At 48.6% G+C, this 22,703-nt stretch overlaps 1 protein-coding gene across 4 annotated transcripts in view; it reads right to left on the reverse strand.

Annotated features, from left to right (window-relative positions):
- The window catches only part of CLEC16A (C-type lectin domain containing 16A), a 219,727-nt gene that overhangs the window by 37,196 nt on the left and 159,828 nt on the right, over positions 1-22,703 (reverse strand). For all 4 annotated transcript variants that reach the window (XM_081089518.1, XM_081089517.1, XM_081089516.1 and 1 more), the window contains 3 exons: positions 19,622-19,773; positions 17,255-17,459; positions 15,417-15,584 (listed from right to left, as the gene is read on the reverse strand). In XM_081089518.1, coding sequence (XP_080945644.1) covers positions 15,417-15,584; positions 17,255-17,459; positions 19,622-19,773 — 525 coding nt within the window. The remainder of the gene's footprint in view (positions 1-15,416; positions 15,585-17,254; positions 17,460-19,621; positions 19,774-22,703) is intronic.

Below are 22,703 nucleotides of genomic sequence, written 5' to 3' on the forward strand. Positions count from 1 at the left end.
CCGAAGGGGCCTCACACATGTTGTCCCTTGCCTGAGACACTTTCTCACCTCTCCACCCAGTTTGCTCCAATGAATCCTTCCACTATCAGCCCACACCACCTACTCAGGGAAGCCTTCCCCGATCCCTACTAGAGAAGGCCAGGCCTCCCATTATTAACTAATTATTTCCTGGTATGATTACTTGAATAGTGCCTATCAGGCTTAAAAGACTATATGCTCCATGTGGCAGGGCCATGCATGTCTGGTTTGCACATGGCTGCCACCCCAAACCCAAGCACAGTACCTGGCACCTAGCAGATGCTCAATAAATGTTTGCTGAACAAAGGAATGAATGGAAAGGTGAACTCCACAGCTTTCCACCTTTGTAGATCTATGAAGGCAGTGAGCTAAAGAAATCCCCAAACTTGCATCATTGAAGGGCTTAACTATACTCTGGGCTAGCCCCAGCACCTTCCAGAAAGTTTCTGAATTCACCCGTAACTAGCAGTCCTCAATTCCCTACTGCAGAAGTTCCTGGGCTCCGCGAGCCCACCAGCATTTTCCATGGCATGTGAGTGCCTTATTATTTTTTTTAAAAAGAGTTCTGGCTGAGAGCCAGCCCAGACTGCAAAAAGTAGGAGAAAAAGCTGTTGATACATCACACCAATTGGGCAAATGTCACTTGGCTTGGGGAAGCCTAGACAACCACTTAGCGCCGCTGCCAAGCACGGGCACCTCGGCCTGATTTATCAGCGAGCCCTGACACACATGCTCAGAAGCCCTTGGCTAGGAGTGAGGAGAGGCGCTCAGGAGCCACTTGTAAAGGGCTGCAGTTGAGATCACGGTGTCCCAGCTTCCAGCTGAGGCTCCCCCAGGAAAAGGCCAAGAACTTCTTAAGGTCCCTAGGCCAGTGATGGCGAACCTTTTGAGCTCAGCGTGTCAGCATTTTGAAAAACCCTAACTTAACTCTGGTGCTGTGTCACATATAGAAATTTTTTGATATTTGCAACCATAGTAAAACAAAGACCTATATTTTTTATATTTATTTTATATATTTAAATGCCATTTAACAAAGAAAAATCAACCAAAAAAATGAGTTCACGTTGTCACCTCTGACACGTGTGTGATAGGTTCGCCATCACTGCCCTAGGCCCTGAGGACCCCTGGACACTGGACTAAGCAGACTGTGGGGTAAGACAGCCTACGAGTGGGTTTTAGCAACACCATTTACCAACAGTGTGATCTGGGGCAAGTTAATTAACCTCTCTGAGTCTCAGCCTTCTAACCTGTTATGTCAGAGGTGGGGAAGATCTGGCCGTGGACCGTATAAGGCCTGTGAAATCATTTGGTCTGGCCCTGCCAAGGCATTAGGGGTGATTTAAATGTTTGACCAAATATAGCAGGTTAATATTTTAATTGATAAGTTTGTATGGCCCACGAATGATGTTATAAATATCTAAATGGCCCTTGGCAGAAAAAAAGTTCCTCACCCCGGTGTTACATGGACAGTAACAGGGTCTTCCTCCCCAGGTTGCTGATCGTGGAGACATTTAGCCTGATGCTGGCAATGCACAGGCCCCAGAAAATACTCCTCCTCAGGGGTGCCATTTAGACATTTCAACCTCAGAATGGCTCAGCAGGGCAGAATGCAAAGCACACCACCACCTCCTGGAGGTGGGACCTGGGGGGTCACCTCATCACTTGAGCGGCAGTTTCCCCATGGCACTGTAGAGATCACAAATGGGAAATGCTTTGCCAACCCGAGGTGCTACATGACGTGCGGGTACAGCGCCATCCACAGGCGCAGACCTGTCATGACCAGGCAAGTTGTACCCAACCTGTCACTGACCACATTAGCCAACATGTAGCCCTGCCCAATTGCTCTTGGCTTCTGAGGGGACCCCAATGGCCCCTGCACTGCTGTCTCCAATCCACCCATCACCCAGTAGCCACAATGAGCTCAAACATGAATCAGGTCCAGCACTGCTCTGCTTAAAGCTCCCTACGGCTCCCCAGAGCTCTCAGGATAAAATTCACACCTCAACCCCCAGGCCTACCCCACTCCCACCTGGTGACCTTCTCCCCTACCCCCACCCCTCACTCCCTGCGTTACAGGTGTATGGATCCTCTAGGTGACAGCCCTGTTAGGGATTGCCCCCACAATAATCTCTGGCACAGTGGTCACCCCATTTCAATGTCTGCCTGCCCCACGTGGCTACTGGCTGCACGAGGGCCTGGCACGGGCCTGCAGAAGGGGCTCCACGCACACCTGCTGGAAGGATGCACGAGACCTGTGATGGTGCCTTCTCTAGTGGCTCTGGCAGGGCAGCAGTCCCTTGCTTGACAGGGCCTGAGAGTATCTGTGAGGGCTCTGTGGAGCGGCCTGCAGGAGCTGGGTCAGCTGCTCTGCAAGGGGCTTGAGCCCTGGACACAAGGCTGGCCACCCCGAGCTAGAGGTCCTGGGCAGGCAATCTAGCTCCCTGGCTCGCCCTTATCAATAGCAGTGACTATGCCAATGCTATGCCAGCAGGAGGCACCTGCAGACACTGGTCCAGGGCTAAGCGCCTGCCCCCGTGACAGAGCTCTTATCACCAGCCCCATTTTATAGGAGAGGAAACTGCGGCTCAGGGGCTTTAGAAAGCTTCCTGACATCACACAACTGCCAATGCGTAGGCGGGCCACCTCCAGGGCGTGCGCCTCTAACCCATGGCAATGGTTCCCTGGCAGGGATGTGGCACAGTTTAGGCAGAATGGTGGCACTTCCGACACACAGTGGGTACCCAAGTGCTCGTAGCTTTTAAGCTGCTCAAGGCCAGAGCTTCCTCTGGGTGTCTCAGCCAGCACAAAGGACCCCTCTGTGACCCGGTGGAGACGGCAGTTTGTGCGGGGTAGTTTCTGCATCTGCTCTCTGCTGAGGGTGGAGTGAAGAGGTCAGAGAGAGGGGACTATGAGAAGACTGTGGCCTCCACCGGGCCTGGGCACTGGCAGGAAGCAAGAACACTGCTCTGAGCTGGTGGACGTTTCCCTGGGGCGTCAGGCTGGAAATCTGGCCCAAAAGAGTGCGTTTTTCCAAAATGCCCAAAATTTTACAAATGTCAACTATTTCAGAACACTGTCCAGTTTACTAAGGGTGGTGGCAGGGTGTTTGGGGACACTCGCCCATCCACACTGACTCTTCCTGCCATCTCGCCACCCTGATGACTTAGAGGACCTGCTCAATCCAAGAGGCTAGAGCGTGGGTGGGACCCAGCATCTGAGGCCTGAGAAGTCAACACGCTCAGAAAGCCACAACAAAGAGCGGCTTTAACGCAGAAGCTCCACGGAGCCCATATATCAACTTAACAGGAAAGGAAAGAACACTGAATAGGAGATAACCTTTTTCTCAGGAAGCAGGTAGAAGAGGTATTCAAAAGAGCAGGTGTCTGAAAGCAGTTTCTCTTTCTGTGTGTGTGTGTGTGTGTGTGTGTGTGTGAGAGAGAGAGAGAGAGAGAGAGAGAGACCTCCAGGACCCTGGACAAGTGACTTTGCTTTCTGAGTCTTATTAGTCCCAGCTATAAAGTGAGATTAGTAATGACAGTTTTTACATATTTATCTCCTTATTTTACGTGAAGCAATTAGCTGGTGCCTAGCACATAGCTGGCATTCAATAAATGGGACTTTTATCCTAGGGTCTTGACAAAATTTGTGAGGCTAGAAGTATGCCATAGATACTATGCACCTGAATTTTTACTAACTCGCAAATATTTTGGAAGGAGCCATTGCAATCACAGTCCACATTTAGAATTTCACATGGTTGAAGCATCTACTCCCGAAATCATGTTGGACTGTAACTCTGCAGACACAGAAAAACAATTCGCCAGCCCCAATGTGATGGGCTTCAGAATGCTTCTGCGATTACTCTGTGCTGAAGGCAGCAGGCTGCTTAAGTGTGAAGAGATGTCACAAAATAGCCATTCCAGTCACACTGGGATAATATTGACTTTCTGTCCTTTGGGAATTTCAGATGTTAAAAAAACAGCACCGTGTTTTTGGAGAAAAGCACATTTATGCAAAATGCCATGGCTGGACCGCCACAAATAGAGGAAGCTATATTTTAGTTGTGGGATGCTGGCTGCAGAGAGAAACGAATCACAGAAAGTCATAACCTCAGCGGAGATCCCAGGCGGCAGGAGCAGAAGCCATTGGTGGCCCCACTGCACCAAGCTCTGACGTTCTGTCTGGGGTGACAACTCAAGCCGTGGGCAGGGCCTGGAGATCCCTGTGAGCCCCTGGAAGCTTTCCCATCATTGCACCTCCTGAAGGCCTCCTGGACAGAACAGGACCCACAAGGAATGAGGATGCTGCTGGGGCAGAACCTTCAGTCATCAAAATGCCCTTGTTAGCTATATTCACAGATAGCATTCAGAGAGAAACCAAGGCTCTTTGATATTGTGCCTTGAACTAGCCCTGTGGCGTCCCATTCCTTTCAACCACATACTTCATTGGTCACCAAATCCTGTTAGTTCCACAGCCTAAATATTTCTGGACTCACTTCATGGTTACTTACCTCAGGGAAATTCTTGCGCAAGGGTGCACGGAGGCGCCCGTTATTTGTTAAGGAAAAAGTTGGCCACAACCTACACATCCATCCATGGGGGATTGGCTAAGTAAACAGTGGGTTGCCCACGTGATGGACTGTCCTGCAGCAGTCAACAATGAGTGAGGGTGCTCTTATGAACATAAAAAAATCCAAGACATATTGCTCAGTGAAAACAGCATTCCTTTAGGTTAAAAAGGGCAATATAATAGTATAGTACAAATACACTACGTAAACGCGCAGAAAAAGCTGAGGAAGGGGGAACCTCTGTGGAAAGATTTTTCCTCATCCGTAACACGGGCATAGCACCACCTACTGAGCAGGTGGTGAGCGCCAAGGGAAAGCTGAGTGTGCCTTGGGTCTTTCTTCCCATCCCTTTCTCCCCTGCCCTTCCCGACTCCTGTCAACCCAAACCCTGACTCATCACTCCTCTGCCTTAGAAGCTTCAGTGATTTCCTCCCAGGGTAAAATTCTAATCCTTCAGCAGGCCGGAAGTCCTTCGCCATCTGACCCTACCCTAGTGTTTCAGCCTCTTGTCACTTCCCTAATCCATGGCCATGCCACCAAATATACCTGTCCCGCATGCCTTCGCACATGCTGTCCCCACCATGTCTGCCTCTGTGCTCTGCAGGACCTGTTTATAAGCCCATCGCCTCATCCAGTCCTCTCTGTATGCTTGGCACAGCATTTGACTCACAAGAGACCCCAGTAAATTCTTGCTAAATGCATCCTCACCTTCCTGACTCAAATTAGTGTATTTGTCATGTAACTACCCTGGAATTCTTACAGTTGTTTTTAAAACTGGCAGTTCTTCCCCCGGACGCCTTTTCTTCTCTTCCTGATGATCTCCTACCCTGGGTCCTAGAAGCTGCTTTAAAGAGGCCACGTGGGGCAGAAAGAAAAGGGACATCTGGAGGACTCAATGGCTTATGGCTCTCTGAACTGTCAGCACTATTATTGTGTCCCTCCTTTTCTGCTTTGGTTCTTCTCACTCTTAGCGGGTCTCATGATTAACAACTCTCTAGCCATCTGCACACTTAGCAATGCCATTTGCTTGTGTCTCCTTCTCTTGGATCCCAAGGTAGGCAGTATGACTGGTTCTTGTGAAGTGATAAAGTGATTCTCAAGTTTTGTTCTGGGGGGACCCTGGGGTTCTTTGAGGTAGAGTTATTTTAAGGCAAAATTAAACCAAGGCGGTCTTTTTCTAATTCACAGATAAAATTAAGGGCTAGCATTTTCTGTTTCTGGGTTTTATCCCACAAATGAGTCATCAATCCTTGGCATTTGTTAACACGTATTTGCTAATAAGAACTTACAGTTGATAAAACAAATGACTCAGCAACAAAAAATAAACATCAATGGAAAAAGTCTCAGGTTTCTTCAAATAACATTATGGACTTTTCCTTTAGACGCAGAGACTTGCATCCACAGAACAGAGCCACGTTCTCTGCTAGTTTCCGTGCTCCTGGTTCATACAACGAAGTGGATACAGCAATCATTTGCGGTGTTCTGCCACCAAATGCTCTGCAGGACTGAGGACACCGTGGCACGTGGAGCGGAAAGCCGAAGGTGTGGCCTGGTGCAAATCCCAGGCCGGCCACCTGTGTGGCACTGGGCCAGGGGCTCCCCCTTTCTGAGCTCAGGTTTCCTGGTCTGCAGACTAAGGAATGGTGCTGGCCTCTCAGGGCTATTGTAAGGTTCAGCGGGAAGCACGCAGCTCAGGCGGGTGTGGAGAAGGAAGTCAGTGTTGCGGGTGATGGGGAGTATGCTGGGCTGGGGACTGTAGGGGACAGATCTCTGTTCTTCTCTGGCCCTGGCTGTGCCTCTAGGAGCTGTGGACCGTCGGGCAAATCATACATCACAATTCTCGTGGCACATCTGCAGGAGGCAGATTCTGCCCTGTTTTATCAGCTCCTGGAGAAAGCGTTCCTGAAATGATCAAATCTGTACAACTCCAGGGTCTCTGTTAGTTACAGCAGACGGGGCTATTGGATTATTAACTCTGTGCAAACTTATTTAATGTGTAGAAAGGGAACCTATAATTTGGGGTTCCTGGGTCAGCCCCGACTAATAATGACAATAAAAAACACTGAGGGCTGCCAACCTTTATTGCCTGCTGCACATGTGTGAAGGCACTTATGTGAATTAACTCGAACAGCCGAATGAGTAGGTGACATATTCATCCTCACTCTTTTCAAACTGTGGTAAAATACACTAATATTTACCGTATTAATGATGTTTTAGCATACAATTCAGCAGTATTAAGTACACTGGCACTGCTATGCACTGTCCCACTTTTTATTTATTTCCCCACTAAATAAACAGGCCCAGAGGGGCAAACCATCTGGCCCAAGGCCATGGAACAAGTAAAGCTGGGGCCAGGACCTGAACTGGGCTGTGCGCTACAGGCTGTGCTAAGCCATCTCCCTCTGCCGGCTCTCAGCTGGGCAACCCTCTGCTGCTGAGAAAAGCAGCCCACAGAGGATGGACAGGAAGCGCAATGACAAAGGCACCGGAGTTTACTTTATGGCAACCGCAGGGTGTGAGAGCTAGTGCTTTCTCTCCTTGCTGCTTTTCTATCTTTCCCAATTGTCCTGCAATAAATGTGCCCGAGTGGGTCTATGAAATTCAGAGATGACAACTGACAGACACCGCTTCTCGGAGGCAGGGACAGGCGTGCACACTCGCTCTGGCACATGTCCGCCTGTGCAGTGCCCCGGAGAGGCTGCCCTGCAGGGGCCCGCCTGAGCCTACAGAGCATTCCAAAGCATAACCGGGGCCCAAAGGCTAGAGTGAAGCTGGGGTTTGGATCTCTTCCCACAACCTCCTGCACAGCTCTCCATGCTCCTCTCCATGAGGAATCCGGGAGTGTTCCCTGCTCTCTGACGCTCTGTAAAGGCCCTGGGCAGGCAGTCACTTCAATGGTTTAAAGTGGGTAATGACCCTGAGAAGTGAGGCAACATTCAATTCTTCGGAACTGTTCTCCTCCCTGACTCCACCCCCGGGGAAAAGTTGTTTGGGGCACGATGGTTGGCGCTGCCTGCTGTGTGCCATGTTTCGCAAGGGGATGGCTCCTCAGACAACAAGTGCTAGCGTCTCTATTGGGAAAGTGTCTTTGGGGACATGTTCCAAGTGAGAAAACCCCGTGGACCCTGGTTCAGGAGGAGGCTCCTGCCGGGCAGTGTGCTCAATGGCCTCAGGCTCTCTTCAAGGTTGCCCTGGGTGCTCTGGGAAGAGGGCTGGCAAGCAGGGACCCTTGAGCTCAGCTCAGGGCTGACTTCTGAGTGGGACTGGTCCCCACACTCCTGACCTAACCACCTGAAGGCTGATCTCTTGGAGAGAATTGCCAGAAAGCTTTGAAAGGAGCTCAAATCCTGCTGCTTCTGCGCAGGCAGGATTCTGAGTCTCATTTCTGCTTTTTGTTCATGATCAGCCAGGAACACGGGGATCGGCCTTGACGTGACTGTGACCTCCAGCCTGGCTGGGAAGTGGTGGCTGTGGGAAATGAGCGTCTTTCTGCAGCACTGCTTGCCAGGTTTGTCCCGGATCTATGGAGGTGGGCTTGGAGAACGAGGACTTGGGAATGTGTGAGTATAGCATACAGAGGACGGAAAAGGCCAACGCTCTGTGACAGGGCTGCCTGAGTGTCCCCTCTCTGCAGAGGCAGGTGGCAGAACCGTCCCGCAAAGCTGCTCAGCCATTACCAATGCCGGTCTCGAAACAAATGGGATTTAGAGGCAGGAAGGGGAGGCACGGATCTCAGCCCGCCTCGCTTTGGCCCTGTGGCCTTGGTCTGGGCCTCAGTTTATCTGTAGAGCAGAGCAGCTGATACCAGCTGTCAGCACTGTTCAGAGGATAGAACGAATGCATGCAAAGCACCTGGCACAGCTAATTTTTCTGGCCAACTACACCCCACACTCACAGAAGTACATGACTTTTCTAGCCAAAACATGTCTAGGGGTAGAGCCAACGACACGGTTTTGCCTCATACCAGTAAGGCCTCAGGTGTTAAGAATTCACTGCAGATGCATCAAAAGTGAGTCAGGAATTAAAGGGCATGTAAGGGATCAGGGTCTGAACAGACAGACCTGAGTTCAAAGCCTCACTCAGAAGAAAGATTTTACTATTTTCTGTTTTTGCATGTGAAGAAGGACCAGATATCAGATACCCTTCTCCCAGACCAATACATTTTACTAAAAAAAAAAGTTTCTGTAACTCACCTTCCCCCGACCCCATCCCCACCCCCACCCCCAGTGGCCAGAGTTTCTGACCAGGGAGCGGAGGCTGGGAGGGATTACCAGGGAGTGGGGAGACTGGAGGAAGGTGCAGGCAGGCTCTCCTTCCCATGTGACTAAAGAAAGGGTATACTTTTGCCTTGGGGAGCTGGAAAGAGAGAATTGGCTCCAATTTTATAACTGGAAACAAGAAAAAGAATAGGCCTAAAAAATTAGTTTCTGGGAAACGCTGCCATGAGATGGCATCAGCACCTAGTGCGTTATGCCCAGGGGTGAAGTCAGAACTGAGGTCTATGAATTAAACATTGATTTTCTTTGCTCTTTTTTAGATGTCAGTCCGAGGCTTTGTGGCCAGCTCGGCTGGCTCCAGGCATACTGTAATCTTTGCATTCTTCTTCAGTTACTCAACTGCCAAGGCTAGCGCTGGGACTGCCACTGCCTTTCCACAGAACTTCTAAGTGTTCTGGGTCAGTGACCTATAGGGTGGGTTGCTCACTGTTGAGAAAGTAACACCTGTGGAGGGCACGGCTCTTCTCCTGTGCTCGCGGATTTAAATGTTGGCCCAGAGACTCAGTAGGACAAGAAGCTGGGACAAGAAGTGGTTAAGCAGAGATTGGCCCTGACGGGATGAAGTTCGACTCTGCAGATGGCACCCCGAGCCACCACCAACTGGTACAGGTGCCAGACCCAGGCATGAACAAGACGGTGCCACCTCTGCTGCAGGGGTTTACAGTCTGAGACACAGAACAATTCATCCAGCCCAGCTTCCTTCTGCCAATCCTCGTCTCCGCCCGCCATGGCTAGTCCTCAGCACTGCTCTGGCACTGTCAGCAGTCAAGGGCAGGAGGGCCAGGGCCCCAACACCTTTCGTGCTAGTGCAGGACAGTGAGGCAGATGGGAAGACAAATGGGACAGCTTCACTCATGATAAGGGCTCTGAAGACCTTGAGAAAATAGTTCCTCAAAAACTATTGTATTACCATCTGACCCAGCAATTCCACTCCTAAGTAGATACCTCAAAGAACTGAAAACAGATGCTCAAACAAAACCGTGTACACACACTCATAGCAGCACTAGTAACACTTGCCAAAAGGTGGAAACAACCCAATGTGTCCATCAATGGGTGAAGAACTGGATGAACTTAAGTGGTACATCCATACAATGGAATAATATTTAGCCATGAAAAGGAATAAAGCTCTGATACCTGCTACAAGATAAACAAACCTTAAAAAGATGATGCTAAGTGAAAGAAATTGGACACAAAGAGCCTCATACTGTATGATTTCTATGAAATATCCAGAATAGGTAGATTCATAGACACGGAAAGCAGATTAGTGGTTGCCAGAGGCTAGGGAACAGAGGCAGTGAGAGTGACTATTGAATGGGTACGGGGTTTTGTTTGGGGCGATAAAAATGTTTCGAAACTAGTAGAGGTGATGGGGGCACAAGATTGTGAATGCACTAAATGGCACTGAATTTCATACTTTCAAACAGTTAGGTTATGTGAATTTCATCCCAATTTAAAAAATAAAACCCAGCTGCTACAGAGAGGGACCGCGGTGGGTTGGGGCCCCAGGGAAAGCCCTGAAGGGGTATCTGAGCAGAGCCCTGAATGCCCCCGAGAAGGAACCAGTCTCAGGGAAGCATGAGGACAGAGGTTCTAAATGGGATGTGCTTGGCCCCTGTGAGGTGCAGACAGAAAGCCGGTGCAGCTGAAATGCTGAGTGGCATTATGCAAAGAGAGCAGAGAGGAGGAGCGGAGAGAGGTGCCGACAGTGGAAAGAGGGCCAAGGGGCCATGGAGAGGGGCTGTGGATAGGAGGCGCTGGGGGATTTTAAGCACTGCCACTGCAGCTAAAAGGCTGGTGGGGCTTGGCTCATGAGAAACAAGGTCATGTCATTAAGTCCCCATCAGTGAGGACCAGTGGTGTCAACCTGCTTAACTGTCCCACTCAAACCCCACAATGCCCTCTGCGCTGTAGAGCCCTTCTATTCAGGTGAGAATTAGGAAGGGCCCAGGAAGGACCCGCACGAGAGACTGTGATGTTCTGCTTACCACTCTGCCACCAGGTGAACACCTGGGAGCAGCTCTTGGCCAGAAGGAGCCCAGGATGGGTTGAGGCTGCTCTGGGAGGCCAGGGCCCTGGCCCTCTCACGGGGCTTTTGCTCTGGGTTTACTGGTCCGCTTGGTGTTCATGGAGAGACTGCCCTGGTGGCTCATTTGGAAATTCACTGCCCGCCCCCCACTCCCAACTGCCCCAATGACAATTTCTGGCAATCAGCTGTCACGGTGGGTCAGTGGGACGGGTCCTTGAGGCACTAACCATGGGGCCTGCACCTCAAAGCCAGACTCCAGAACCAGTCCTGCCTGCCACCCCAATACATCACCACTGTGGGCCAGGCACACACACATGCCTCTGCCCTTGTGAAGACAACCATTCTGTGGGGCAAGAGCCAGCAACATAAAACCAGCTAATAAATAGAAACTGTGATTTCTTCTCAAGCCAAATGGAAGAAGAAAAATATATCAAAGTGGCTAGTTGTCTATTAGCCCTGATTTATATTCTACTTTAATATCTCTTCTAAGGAAATGAGAGGCATAGTTTCATCAAATATAATCACTTATAGCTTCTAAAGGGGAGACAAAGTGCTCTATGACAATTACTTGGGCCTGCAGATAGAACTGGAAGATGTGTCATGACAGTGATGGCTGGTCCAGCAGTCACCGCGAGGCAGGTGGCCAGAGTGAGGACACCACATAGCCTGGGAGTCTGCAACAGCGCGGCCTACGGCAAGGGACCCAGCAAAAGGCTGGGCTCGCGGGCCACAGCTTCGGAGGCCAATCTGGGCTGTGCTTCTGATGACTCCCTCCAGCCCGCTCTTTGGCTTCTGCAAACCTCTGACAAAGGTGAGGGCAGTGAAATTCAGTTGATGTGCATCTGACCCAAATCTACCATCCAGTGTATCGGCCCTCCTGGAATGCACAACTCACTCCCTTTGTGTGATGGAAATTAAGCAGAGGAATCCTCTTACAATCTTATGAAATCTTGGTTTCCTTGTCTAAGTGCCACAGAGTAAACCACCCAATGTCTAGGGTCCCAGAACGAATTTCCTCATCTTCCGGGTGTTCACACAGGGAGAAGGCATTAGGTGGGAACTGTGCCAAGGTTGTGCTCATTCTTCATTCAACAACTAGTGAACGCAGGCACAGAGCTAGGCGCTGAGATACAGTGGGGGTAGGACAGATCCAGTCCCAATGGCAGTGACATTTTTCATGGGGGAGAAAGACCATAGACAGTTACACAGATATGTCAGCCAGGTAAGGAACTCAGGGTCACAGAGAAAATAATGTGATGGAAAAACCTTTCTGGGGGAGGGTATGATCAGGAACGGCCTCTCTGAGGAGACTGAGGCCTGAGTAATTCGTAGGAGGCAACCACACAGATCTGGAGAAGGATATCCAATGCAAAGGCCCTGAGGCAGGAGAGTAGTGGTTCTCAAAGTGTGGTCTGGGGAACGTTAGGGGCCTCCCAGGGTCAGAAATACTTTCATAAAAATAACAAGACAGCATTTTCCTTTTATTTCCATACTCCCAGGAGTACACAGAGGAGTTTTCCAGAGGCCCCATAAATACATGCATAGGAAGCAGGAGCAGACACGAGAATCCAACTGTCATCTATAAAGCCAGATAAATACTTAAAGCATTTATCGGTTTTAATTTCTAATCTTAAAATACCAATAGATATAATCCATATAAACCAAAGCTCTTGGGATTCCTCAATATCTTTTAAGATTATAAGGGGGTACTGAGGCCGAAATTTTGGCCAGTGCTGACTTAGAGGAGCAGTGGGGATGGTATTTGGGATGGAGGAGCTGCGTCTGAGGGGCCAGCTGGAGCCAACCACATAGTGACCGTAGGATCAGAGTGAGAGATCTGGATTTTGTTCTAAGTGCAACTGGAAGCCATTGGAGGGTTGCAGGCAGGGGCTTGGATCTGATTTCTGTTCTAGAAAAATCCCTCTGGCTGAATAGGAAGAAGGGTGAGACCGAAAGCCAGAGATACTGAGGATGCTATTGCCATGATCTAGGGAGAGATGCTGGTGGTTGGGAGGGGGTGAGAAAGCGTGGTATATTCTGTGAGCAGAGGAGGCCAGTGGGTGTGGGAGAGGGAAGAGCAGGATTCAGATGATTCCGAGATGCTGAGCTGACTACTGAGACAGCAGATGGTGAGGAGGGTGGGAGCCAGGGAGAGCGCCCCTCCCTCTCTGAGTCTCAATGGTTTCGACTTGCTCTTGAGGTCACATCTCTAGCCCAGGCCAAGGCAGGAGGGGTGCAAGGCCTCTCTAACCAAAGTCCCAGAGTAGTCGACCTGGAAAGCACATCTGTGAGCATATCCCTACCCCAGTCCTGAGTGGCAATTCCAGGGGAGAGGCACAGCCAAGGGGTGGATGGCTGCTTTCGAGCAACTACCTTTGATTTGCCAGTTCCCCTGGCCCAACCTCACATCCCAACCCTGGGACCAGCAACAGGACACTGGGCATTCCAGCTGTGCCAACCCCTCTGCCAGGCAGGCCACTGTAGACCTGGCCACACCCCAGCAGTGGATGACCCTACAGTAACCCTGGGCTCCAGCAGGGTGGGAGAAGTTAGCAGTAAGTCATTGTAAAGCCTGCTGCAAAAAGAGAGATGATTATGCAGATGCTGAAGAATGTGACATTTGCCTCTATTTATTTACTTACACTCCCGTTTCAGAAAGGATGGAGCAGAAATAAGCCCAGGGCATTTTTCCTTAACTCTTTAGAGCCTGAGCTGAAAGAAGCTTCAATGGCCCTAAAGAAATGACTTTTTAACTAATATAATGTTATATATCAACTATATCTCAATAAAAAGTTACAAAGTGGTGCTTATAAATTTATAATAACATGACAATTGTGTGTAAAAAGAAGAGAGCGAGAAAGGAAGGAAGAAATGATATTTTTAACCAGGCTAATCTATACTTAGTTAACCTAGACTCATGGTCATCACTTATATTTGCGTAGTGATTAGCTCTAAGGAACATGAAGCAACCTGGAGAATGTGTAACAAAGAATCCTTCAGGCCCCAGAGCAGGTGGAAGCATCTGCTGTTTCACAGCTGAACACAAGGCAGAGCTACCATCCGCCTGGTAGCCTAACACTGGTTTTAAGAATGAAAACAGCCCTGGCTTGGGTGCAAGCGTGAACTGGTGCACTTTTCCCAGAACACACGCTGCGACTACATATATCAGGATGAGCCTCCCCTTTGATGGCAGGTCCATTGCTGGGAATTTATCCCACAGACACGTGAGGTTTGCACAATTGCACAGATACCCCGAGCAGGTGCAGGGTGACACTCACTGCAAGAGCTCAACACTGGAGATGACCCAAATGCCATCAATACCAAATATTATAAAAGATTTTTTTGGTTCCTCTGCATCAAAAATACTAACAGTTAACAAGCACGAAGTTGACTTATATGTGCTAACATGTAACGCTGCCTTATTAAGTAAAACGGCCAGGCAGAATCTCATATATGATATAATCCCGGTGTAAAAACAGACAAGCAAAGACATACATATGACATATAAAGAAACATTTCTGAAAGGATATGTAAAGAAACTGTTAAAAGTTTCTAGGGCCAAGTAGACTTATTTTTCATTTTATCATGTCCTGTTTGGATTTTCAAATATCATATGCTTACAGTATATATGTTTCCAAAATGAATTAAGCAAATCAAAGAATGAAAACAGAATGATTCATGGGGTGGAAGGGAAACAAGGGCCCCGACTTTGGACGGGTTCTTATGGCTGAGTTTTTTCTTAAATCGATAACTGCTTCTGAAAACATTTTTCAACATTTGTGACTGAAGTTTGAAACCCTAAATGTGGGGAGGTTAAGTTGCAGGGGCCATAGGGCCTGTTTTCTGAGGTTTTACAATGAAGAGCAAAGCCGTCTTTTGAGGGATGGGGGTACAAAGGGAGTTACTTAAATCAGAAGTGTCAGAACAGAAAGGGGAGGGCCTGCCCTTCTGGAGAAGCAGTTCTTCCTTCTCCACCAAGGCAACCTTGAACTTTCTATTCATGCTTCCTTTTTGGGAGAGGGGAGGAGGGGTCAGAGATGAGCTTTGGTGAAAGTGGTTAGAGAGGCTCCCAGATAGGAGACACTGGCAGCTGCCCATGGCTGGCAGGGCCCTCTCCTCAAGCCTCACTTCTTTAGGGGGTTTGCAGCAGGAATCACACACTCTCTCTTTCTAGTCACCCTACAAGGAGAAGGAAATTACTCTCCCACAACCTCATTACTAATCACCTAATTATTTCCAAGAAATTTTCAAGAAACTTCTTTCTTAATTCTGAGAAGTCCTTCCACATCCCCAACAAATCTCTGGAAAACCAAAGCCAGGCGGAAGAGCACCAAAGCGAAAGCCAAGATTGCCTTCTGTGGCTTGTGTTTAATCTTGTGCTACACTTTGATCAATTCTAAGAAATTTAGCTGGTGCTTCCAACTGGCTGGATTTCCAAGAAGGGAGAAGCAGCTTCCTCAGGCTCAATAGAGGGAAAGCCCTGGACCCCCAGGAGGGGCACAAGTGGTGGCACGGGGTGGGGCCGGCTCACCTGGCACCTTGTCCACGGACGCGAACACGGAACGCTGCACTGTGGGGTCACTGCTGCCTCGGCGGCACTGGTCGTAGAATCGGAAAGGCAGGTGCTGGGAGGAAGAGGAGGAGCCGAGTCCAAATCCCAGAACTTCAGTGGTCGGCTGGATCGGAAGGTCCAGGAGGGCTACGTTCAAACAAACCCATGGTCAGGCTCAGTGCATGGGCCGGAAGCCTAGGTGAGGAGACTTTGGGTGGGGCAGTTGTAGCTGGAGTAGCCGGGCCCTGCCAGTCACATCCCTTGGGCGATGCAAGCAGGCAACGGACAGCCTCAAGCTGGGGAAATCAGTGTGACAACCACAGGTCCAGCCTGAACCTCAAAACACAGTTGGTGAGGGGTTCAGGGATGGATGCAGAGCCAGGTCCCACCTAAGTTGCCTGGTTTCCATCCATACAGGCCAAGGCGTAGCCAGAGGCAGTTTCAGATTCCAAGGTAAATAGGGCCAATGCTGCCCTAAAAGTTCACATATGGGTGCGCATGGGGAAGAATGTGTGAGAGAGAAGATACACGCATGTGTATGTGTGTATTTATGAGTGTGTGCTTCCTCCCTTCCATAAACAAATCTCATGATATAGCAATTTGGAGGGGCTTTTAAAAATCAATTGAAGAAATACCCAAGGCATTAGTTCTCACAGCCACTTTACGGCATAATTCTCAATTTTCAAATGAAATATTTAGCCTTCATGGCAGCTGTGAGAAACTGCTTTACATTAAAAAAACAAAAAACCCTCTGAAAATAAATCTTAAAAGAAAGGACTGAGTGATTTAAGTCACTTTGCACATTACAAATGCTTCTGTAATGATTTTGCAGGCCAAGTTTCAGCTAAGTGAGAAATAAGATGAGGACTATATGGGATGCAGACCTGCACAAATCAACGAGGCATGTGCAGGAAATAACAATCCACAACGGCCAGAAACCCCGTCCTCTGCATCTTTATTTTTAGGTAAAGAAAGCTCTCTTCCTCCCCCCGGGGGCTGGAAAGCCTCCCAGAGACCACACCAGAATGAACATCAGCGCTTGAACCAAAAGGCGTTGTGTCTTGAGAAAGACTTTATAATTTTAGTAACTGATAGCACACCCTTTCCCCAAGGAAAACACCATGCCTTCCACCTGACGACAGGAACGCCCTCATCTCAGTGCTTTTACAACTAAGCTGGGGCATTCCCAGCACCGGGCAGCAGGGGTTCTCCTCACAAATTCTCCACATCCCTGTGAAATGCAAAAGGACTTCTGATTTCAGAACTGGGTCCTGGCCTCTCACTAAGCAGGGTGAACTCTCATGAGAGCTGGGAAGGGATGGGCAATAGAGTAGGAAGTTCTGCGTTTGGGTTCTTCCTGTGTGATGTTGGGCAAGTCCCCGAGCCTCAGTTTACTCATCTATAAAATGGGCAGAAGACGCCCTTCTAATCTCAAGGGTTGTTTTAAGAATAAAATGTGGTACAGGAATGTTGAAGCGTTTTACTAACGTAAGCTAGAGAATATCCACGTGCAGGAGTGAGAACAGCTGACCCACTGACGCCTGCCTGTACATCGCCTCTGCCTTGGTCTGGAGAGCTCTCCTTCTCTCCCACAAGGCCCTAGAAACCCTCTAGAAATCAAGTACTTAGGAAACGGGAAATTCTGAGCAGATTCTCCATCCTCTCACCAAAACACAATTAATTCCTGAACTGTATGTGTCCTTTTCTGGAGGAGTTACGGGGATTCTCAAGGTCAATGTGAGAACCACACTGACAGCCCTGTGGCTGCTTCTGGCCCTGAGGGCTCAGAGGACACTGCACCAGGACCGAGCACTCACCAGCTATCCTCTGCATCTTCATGCGCCTCGCCTGTATGCGGCCCTTGGCCAGGCGCTGCTTGGCGATGATGCAGCGGATGTGGTCCGAGAAGACAAAGGTGGCCTGGAGGATGGGGAAGGGCTTTGAGTGGGGGCTGGAGGCAGGCTTGTGGATGGTGATGTTTAGGGCACGGCTGTCGTCTTCCACACCAGTCACCTGCATGTCCTGCAGGAGGAGGAGGTGAAAGAAAATGGTTCATTAGGTTCAGGAGGACGACTGCTCAGAAGCTGTGGGATTCCTGTCTCACCTACAAGCGGCCCCCACCCCCAATTTCAACTTTGCTTTTGCCCTGAAGGAGACCATCAGCCTCCCAAGTCTAAGGCATCAAGGAAGGACACAAACCGGTCAGGCCTGGCAAGAGCAGACAGCGTGGAAGCACAGAGTGTTCACCAGGAGCAGTGCTGGCTGTGGGGTGGTGCCGTCCATAAGAGGACTTGAGTCAGCCTCTTCAAGGGAACCCAACAGTCAACTCCAACATTCCTACTTCTAAGAAGCCAGTGATAACAACCCAAAATTTCTGTGCCATCTGGCACGATGTTAGATTTATTGACTCATCTACAAACCAATTTCTTCCTGATTTCTCTTAAAAAGGGGGCATCATTAGCACCCATTTGTTTGTCTCTGAAGAATTTCTGGTTCCTAAAGGAAAAACTAACTCCGAGAAAGAGTGAGGGTCATTTAGCAGGCATTTGAAGAACACCGTGTTTGAAAGCTAGAGAAGGAACTCACACATAGCAAGTGTAATTAAGGATAAATCCAATCTAAAACCTCAGGATGGATTCCGTGTAAAGAATCTGCTTCCCACAAAGGTTTGAGGTGATTTAAGATAAAAGCCTGAGACAGGAGCTAGACAGGAATGCCAGACATGCTATGGGAGGCGGGAAAGTGCTGGAAAAGGCTCATTAAGATGGTTGCTGTCCATAGCATTAAAGCTGGCACGGGCTCTTTGGAAATAATACCTGCATGGAAATGTTGCTGTGGGATTAGATGAGATATTACACATTTAAGACGGAGAGTTTGGCACGCAGTAACGGCCTGACAAATAGTGGCTATTGGAAGACGACCAAAAGAAAAGGTTTATGTGGCTTTCATTGTCTGATGGAGGACATGTATTAATCCTTCGAGGGAGAAAAACACTTTCCTAACACTAAATTCTAAAGGAAATTGATCACAAGCCTAGATAAATAAGAAGCACTAAGTCACCTAATGGACAACCACTTACATGGAAGTCTTTTTATAAATAAAAGATTCTTCATATAGTTCTTTCTCACATCACACTTGGCAAAAGACATTTTTTAAATAGAAAGATCTTGCAAAAGAGGAGTTTGGGGAAAAGGGTGCAACAGTATCTTTAAACACGTGGGTAGTTCTCTTGGAGAGCGGCACGGCACGGCACGCTGCCAGCAGGTCACATTTGTGGAGAGGCGGATGTGGGTCAGCCTGGGCAAGGCCTTGCCAGCAGCCAGGCCTGTCCAGCAAGGAAATGACCTGCCTCAGAGCAGGGCAAGCCCCAGGCCTGTCAGAGTGCACTGGACATTCAGGGGCTGGGGTCTGACGGAGATGTGAGCCAGAAGGCTGTTGTCGACTCTTCCGGCTCTACGTTTCATTCAGTGAACCAGCTGGCATTAGTAACCTATCATAGAGACAAACATGGAGGAAACCCAAGCCCCCACTCGGCTTTTGGCAATATGGAGCCTAGCTCTGCTGGACAGGGGTGGGGAGAAAGGAACTGTTACACACTGCCAGTGTAAACAATCATTTCAGACAAAAATGTGGTGATGTCTATGAACTTCTTGGAGTCTGCCTAGGGAAGCCCCTGCCCAAGGAAGGAAGATCAATTCTGTTCATGACAACCCTGTACAGATAAAAAGCTAGGAACAGCCTCAGGGCACTGGTAACCAGGCCTTGGTATCGCCAGGCAGCAATGAAAAGAATGCCAGTAAGTCTGAATTTACTAGCGTGGTTCGTTCTCCAAGATGTATGTTGAATGAAAAAAAGCAAAGTTTAGACTCCAATCAACGTGACACTATAAAAAAATACACATACATGCCCCCTCTCAAGTATATGTACACAATTTTAAAAAACATGGAGTTATATTTATATGTGCATTTGGCAGAGACCAGATCTGGAAGGATCACTGGTACTGGGAGGAGGGGAGTGTAAGAAGTGGGTTTGGGGCTTGACCTGTATCTGTGAGATATTTTAATTTTTTTCAATGATAGCCTGTTCATGTGGTCCTTGTGCCATTAGAAATTAACTGTAAAGATGATACGCGCGTGCGTTTGTACAGTCAATGGAGAAGAGCGTCTGCAGTTCCCAGCTGTTACCTGCAGGAGGCCTGCGAACTTGACCACTCCCCAGCCAAGCCTGGACACGTCGGGCTCCACCAAACTCATCTGGTAAATATCGACAGCCAGGAATCGCTGGACCGTGCCGCCATCCTTGGTGGTCACCGTGCACGCAATCAGGTCGCTGTTGTCTGCGGGGAGGGAGACAGAGCAGAATGAGGCGCTGTCTGGCTTCCCAGCATGATGGACTCAAGCTGACTCATGCTCTGCTGGGCAGCAGAGTTCAGTGGTCAGAGTCCAGGCTTGAAATCACACCCTCCTGGATCTGAGTCCCTCCTATGAGTCACACTGGGCAGCTTTCTTTACCTGTCTGGGTTTCAGATTCCTTGTTTGAAAATGGGGATAATGTCCATCCCTCTCGGGGCACTATCTGTGAGGCCTGCTATAAAGTACACACAGCAATAGTGCAATGTTTACTACACTTTAGGCGTGCAGACTGCAGCTGAAGAAATAAACCAAAAATCTCGGGAACATTTCAGCGCTTCCTTGCGGACGGACCACTGTGATGGTGTTTGCCTAAATTAAGTGAGGAAGCAAAGGAAGAGTCCCCTGCTCGGTTACAGAACCACCAAGCCCTCAAGTTGGTGTCTGGCCACGAAGAGCGGAGCTCTGCACTAGATGGTGTGTGATCCTGGGCAAGGCTCCTGGCCCCTCTGATGGAAATCATGTCCCCTCTTACGAGATGTTTGGTGCATTAAATGAGAAAAAGCAGGTAAAAAATTTAGAACGGAGTCCTCAGTGTATGCGGGGTCCCTTCTCTTATTTGAAAGTTATCTCCAAATTCGATGTCTAATTTAGTGCCTATTCTGATGACAATGAAATCACCAGGACCATTCAATCTCTGGCCAGCTCGAGTTCCCCCCATGAATGAATCCTCTGCTACATGTCTAAAAAGAAACAGCCAAACCAGGAAACAACCTAAATGTCCCCAAACAAGGGAACATTTTGAGTATGACTTTTCCCCATCACATGGAAAATTATACACCCATTTAAAAATTATGTTTAACCAAACTGTGAGCAGTGGTTACCTATGGGGAGGGAAGTGAGAACTAGAGGTAGGAGTGTGTGTGTGATTGGTGGGGGAGGGGAAATATCAATGAAAGGGCTTTAATTTTTGCTCTATACATAACTGTTTTGCTTGAAATTATCTTAAAGTAAGAAAGTATTCAAGATACACATTTGAAATACATATTAAAAATCCAAGTAAAATATCCTCTTTACAAATACTTGCAGTGACACTGGAAAAGACATTAAAATTTTAAATGAAAAAGAAGGTGAAAATATTCTTACTATGATTTTGATATATTAAAAAAAAGATATCCCTACAATTAAATACAAGTGCAGAGAAATATACTAAAATGTTAAAAGAAGTCTCTGATTAGAAGACTGGTAGGTGGTTTTTCTACACACACCTTTGAGGTAAAATTTTAATCATAAAATTTACCCATTTTAAGCATTCAGTTTGCATTTTAGTAAATTTACAGTTGTGTGTAACTACATCCCAGCTGTAGACCCCTACCCAGATAATTTCTATCAGGAGCACTGTAACATTCAGCTTAAATTTAGTGGTGGTAGGGGAGTGGAGGTAACACAGATGGTATAAATTCTGGCCCCAAACACATGGGATAACAAACTTGGGCTCAGGTACTCACCAAGGTTCCCTCCTCCCATTTTACTTTTCATTTAGGTCTAAGGGATGGCAGATAAATGTCTCCTCTCTCTCAGGCACCTCCCCCACCCCATGCACACTTCAGTTTAATCCTCTGAGAGCATAATCTATCTGGGATTGTGGCTTCATGGGGATGAATGTCTTCCAACCCACCTTCTCGGCTTTTCCAGGCCTTGAGTTTCTGTCTATCCTTCCTAGCATATGCCAGAGGCTCCCTGGCAAATACCAGCACCAGACAGGCTTAGCTCTCTGGGCTGCACTTTCTTACTATCTAGGGCAAGAATTTTCCTCCCTTTCCAAACAGTCCAGCCAAGTATTTAAAAAGATTTCTAAAAATTATTTTATCCAAAATTTCTGGTTCCACACTGGAAGACATCTATATTATCAGAAGTGTAAGTCATCATTTTCATTCTTATAAACATACTAGAGGCCTGGTGCACAAAATTCATGCACTGGGGGTGGGGGGTAGGGGCTCTCAGCCCAGCCTGTGCCCTCTCACAGTCCGGGACCCCTCACTCCTTACCACCTGCCTGCTTGCTGCTCCTTAGCGCTGCTGCGGAGGCAGGAGAGGCTCCCGCCACCGCCACCGCCGCTGCACTCGCCAGCCACGAGCCCAGCTTCTGACTGAGTGGTGCTCCCCCTGTGGGAGCGCACTGACCACTAGGGGGCAGTTCCTGCGTTGTGCGTCTGCCCCCTGGTGGTCAGTGCGCACTATAGCGACTGGTCGTTCTCACCATTCCGCCGTAAGGGTCACTTAGGCTTAGTATATAGATTCTTTGTGGTAGGTAGAGTTTATTTTCTTTACTCAATACTTAAGGCATGTTCTTCAATGGGAATCTTTTACTTTTTAAAAATAGGAAACAAAACTAAATGAATAGAGCATGCTTTCCCTTTCCTTTTCCCCCTTTCTCTCCCCCCTTCTGTCCCCTCTAAACAGGAGAACGGCCTTCTTTTATCAGCGGGGTGCAATGACAGTGGGGTTTGTCAGCAGGCAACCCCCTCATAAAGCCCAGAAGCCTCAGGGGCTTCGGGGGAAAAAGACCTACCACCTCTGCCACAAAGAACAAAAAAAGGAAGAACTAAACCCCAAAGCGGAACAACTTTCAGCAATGCAACTGAGGCATCAAAGCCCTGTGAGAAATTTCATAAGAAAACTAAAGCAGCTGTCACCATGAGGCAGGGCTGCTCGGAGTGGGAGGAAGCCCTGGCTTTTCAGAACCTGGAGGGCAGTTAAAGAGAAACACAGCAGCTTCTGAGGACTAAAGAGAAGATCTTCAGAGGAAAGGGGATGCTGGTTGGGGACTCGTTTGTGGTCCTCTGGGGTGTCATTTTAGGGAAAACCTTCACCACCCTGGCCCTCGCTGCTCTGTCCTGGGGGACAGGGGCTGTCTG

Source organism: Myotis nattereri (assembly GCF_964212035.1).
Source record: "Myotis nattereri genome assembly, chromosome: 4".
Classification (NCBI taxonomy): Eukaryota; Metazoa; Chordata; class Mammalia; order Chiroptera; family Vespertilionidae; genus Myotis; species Myotis nattereri.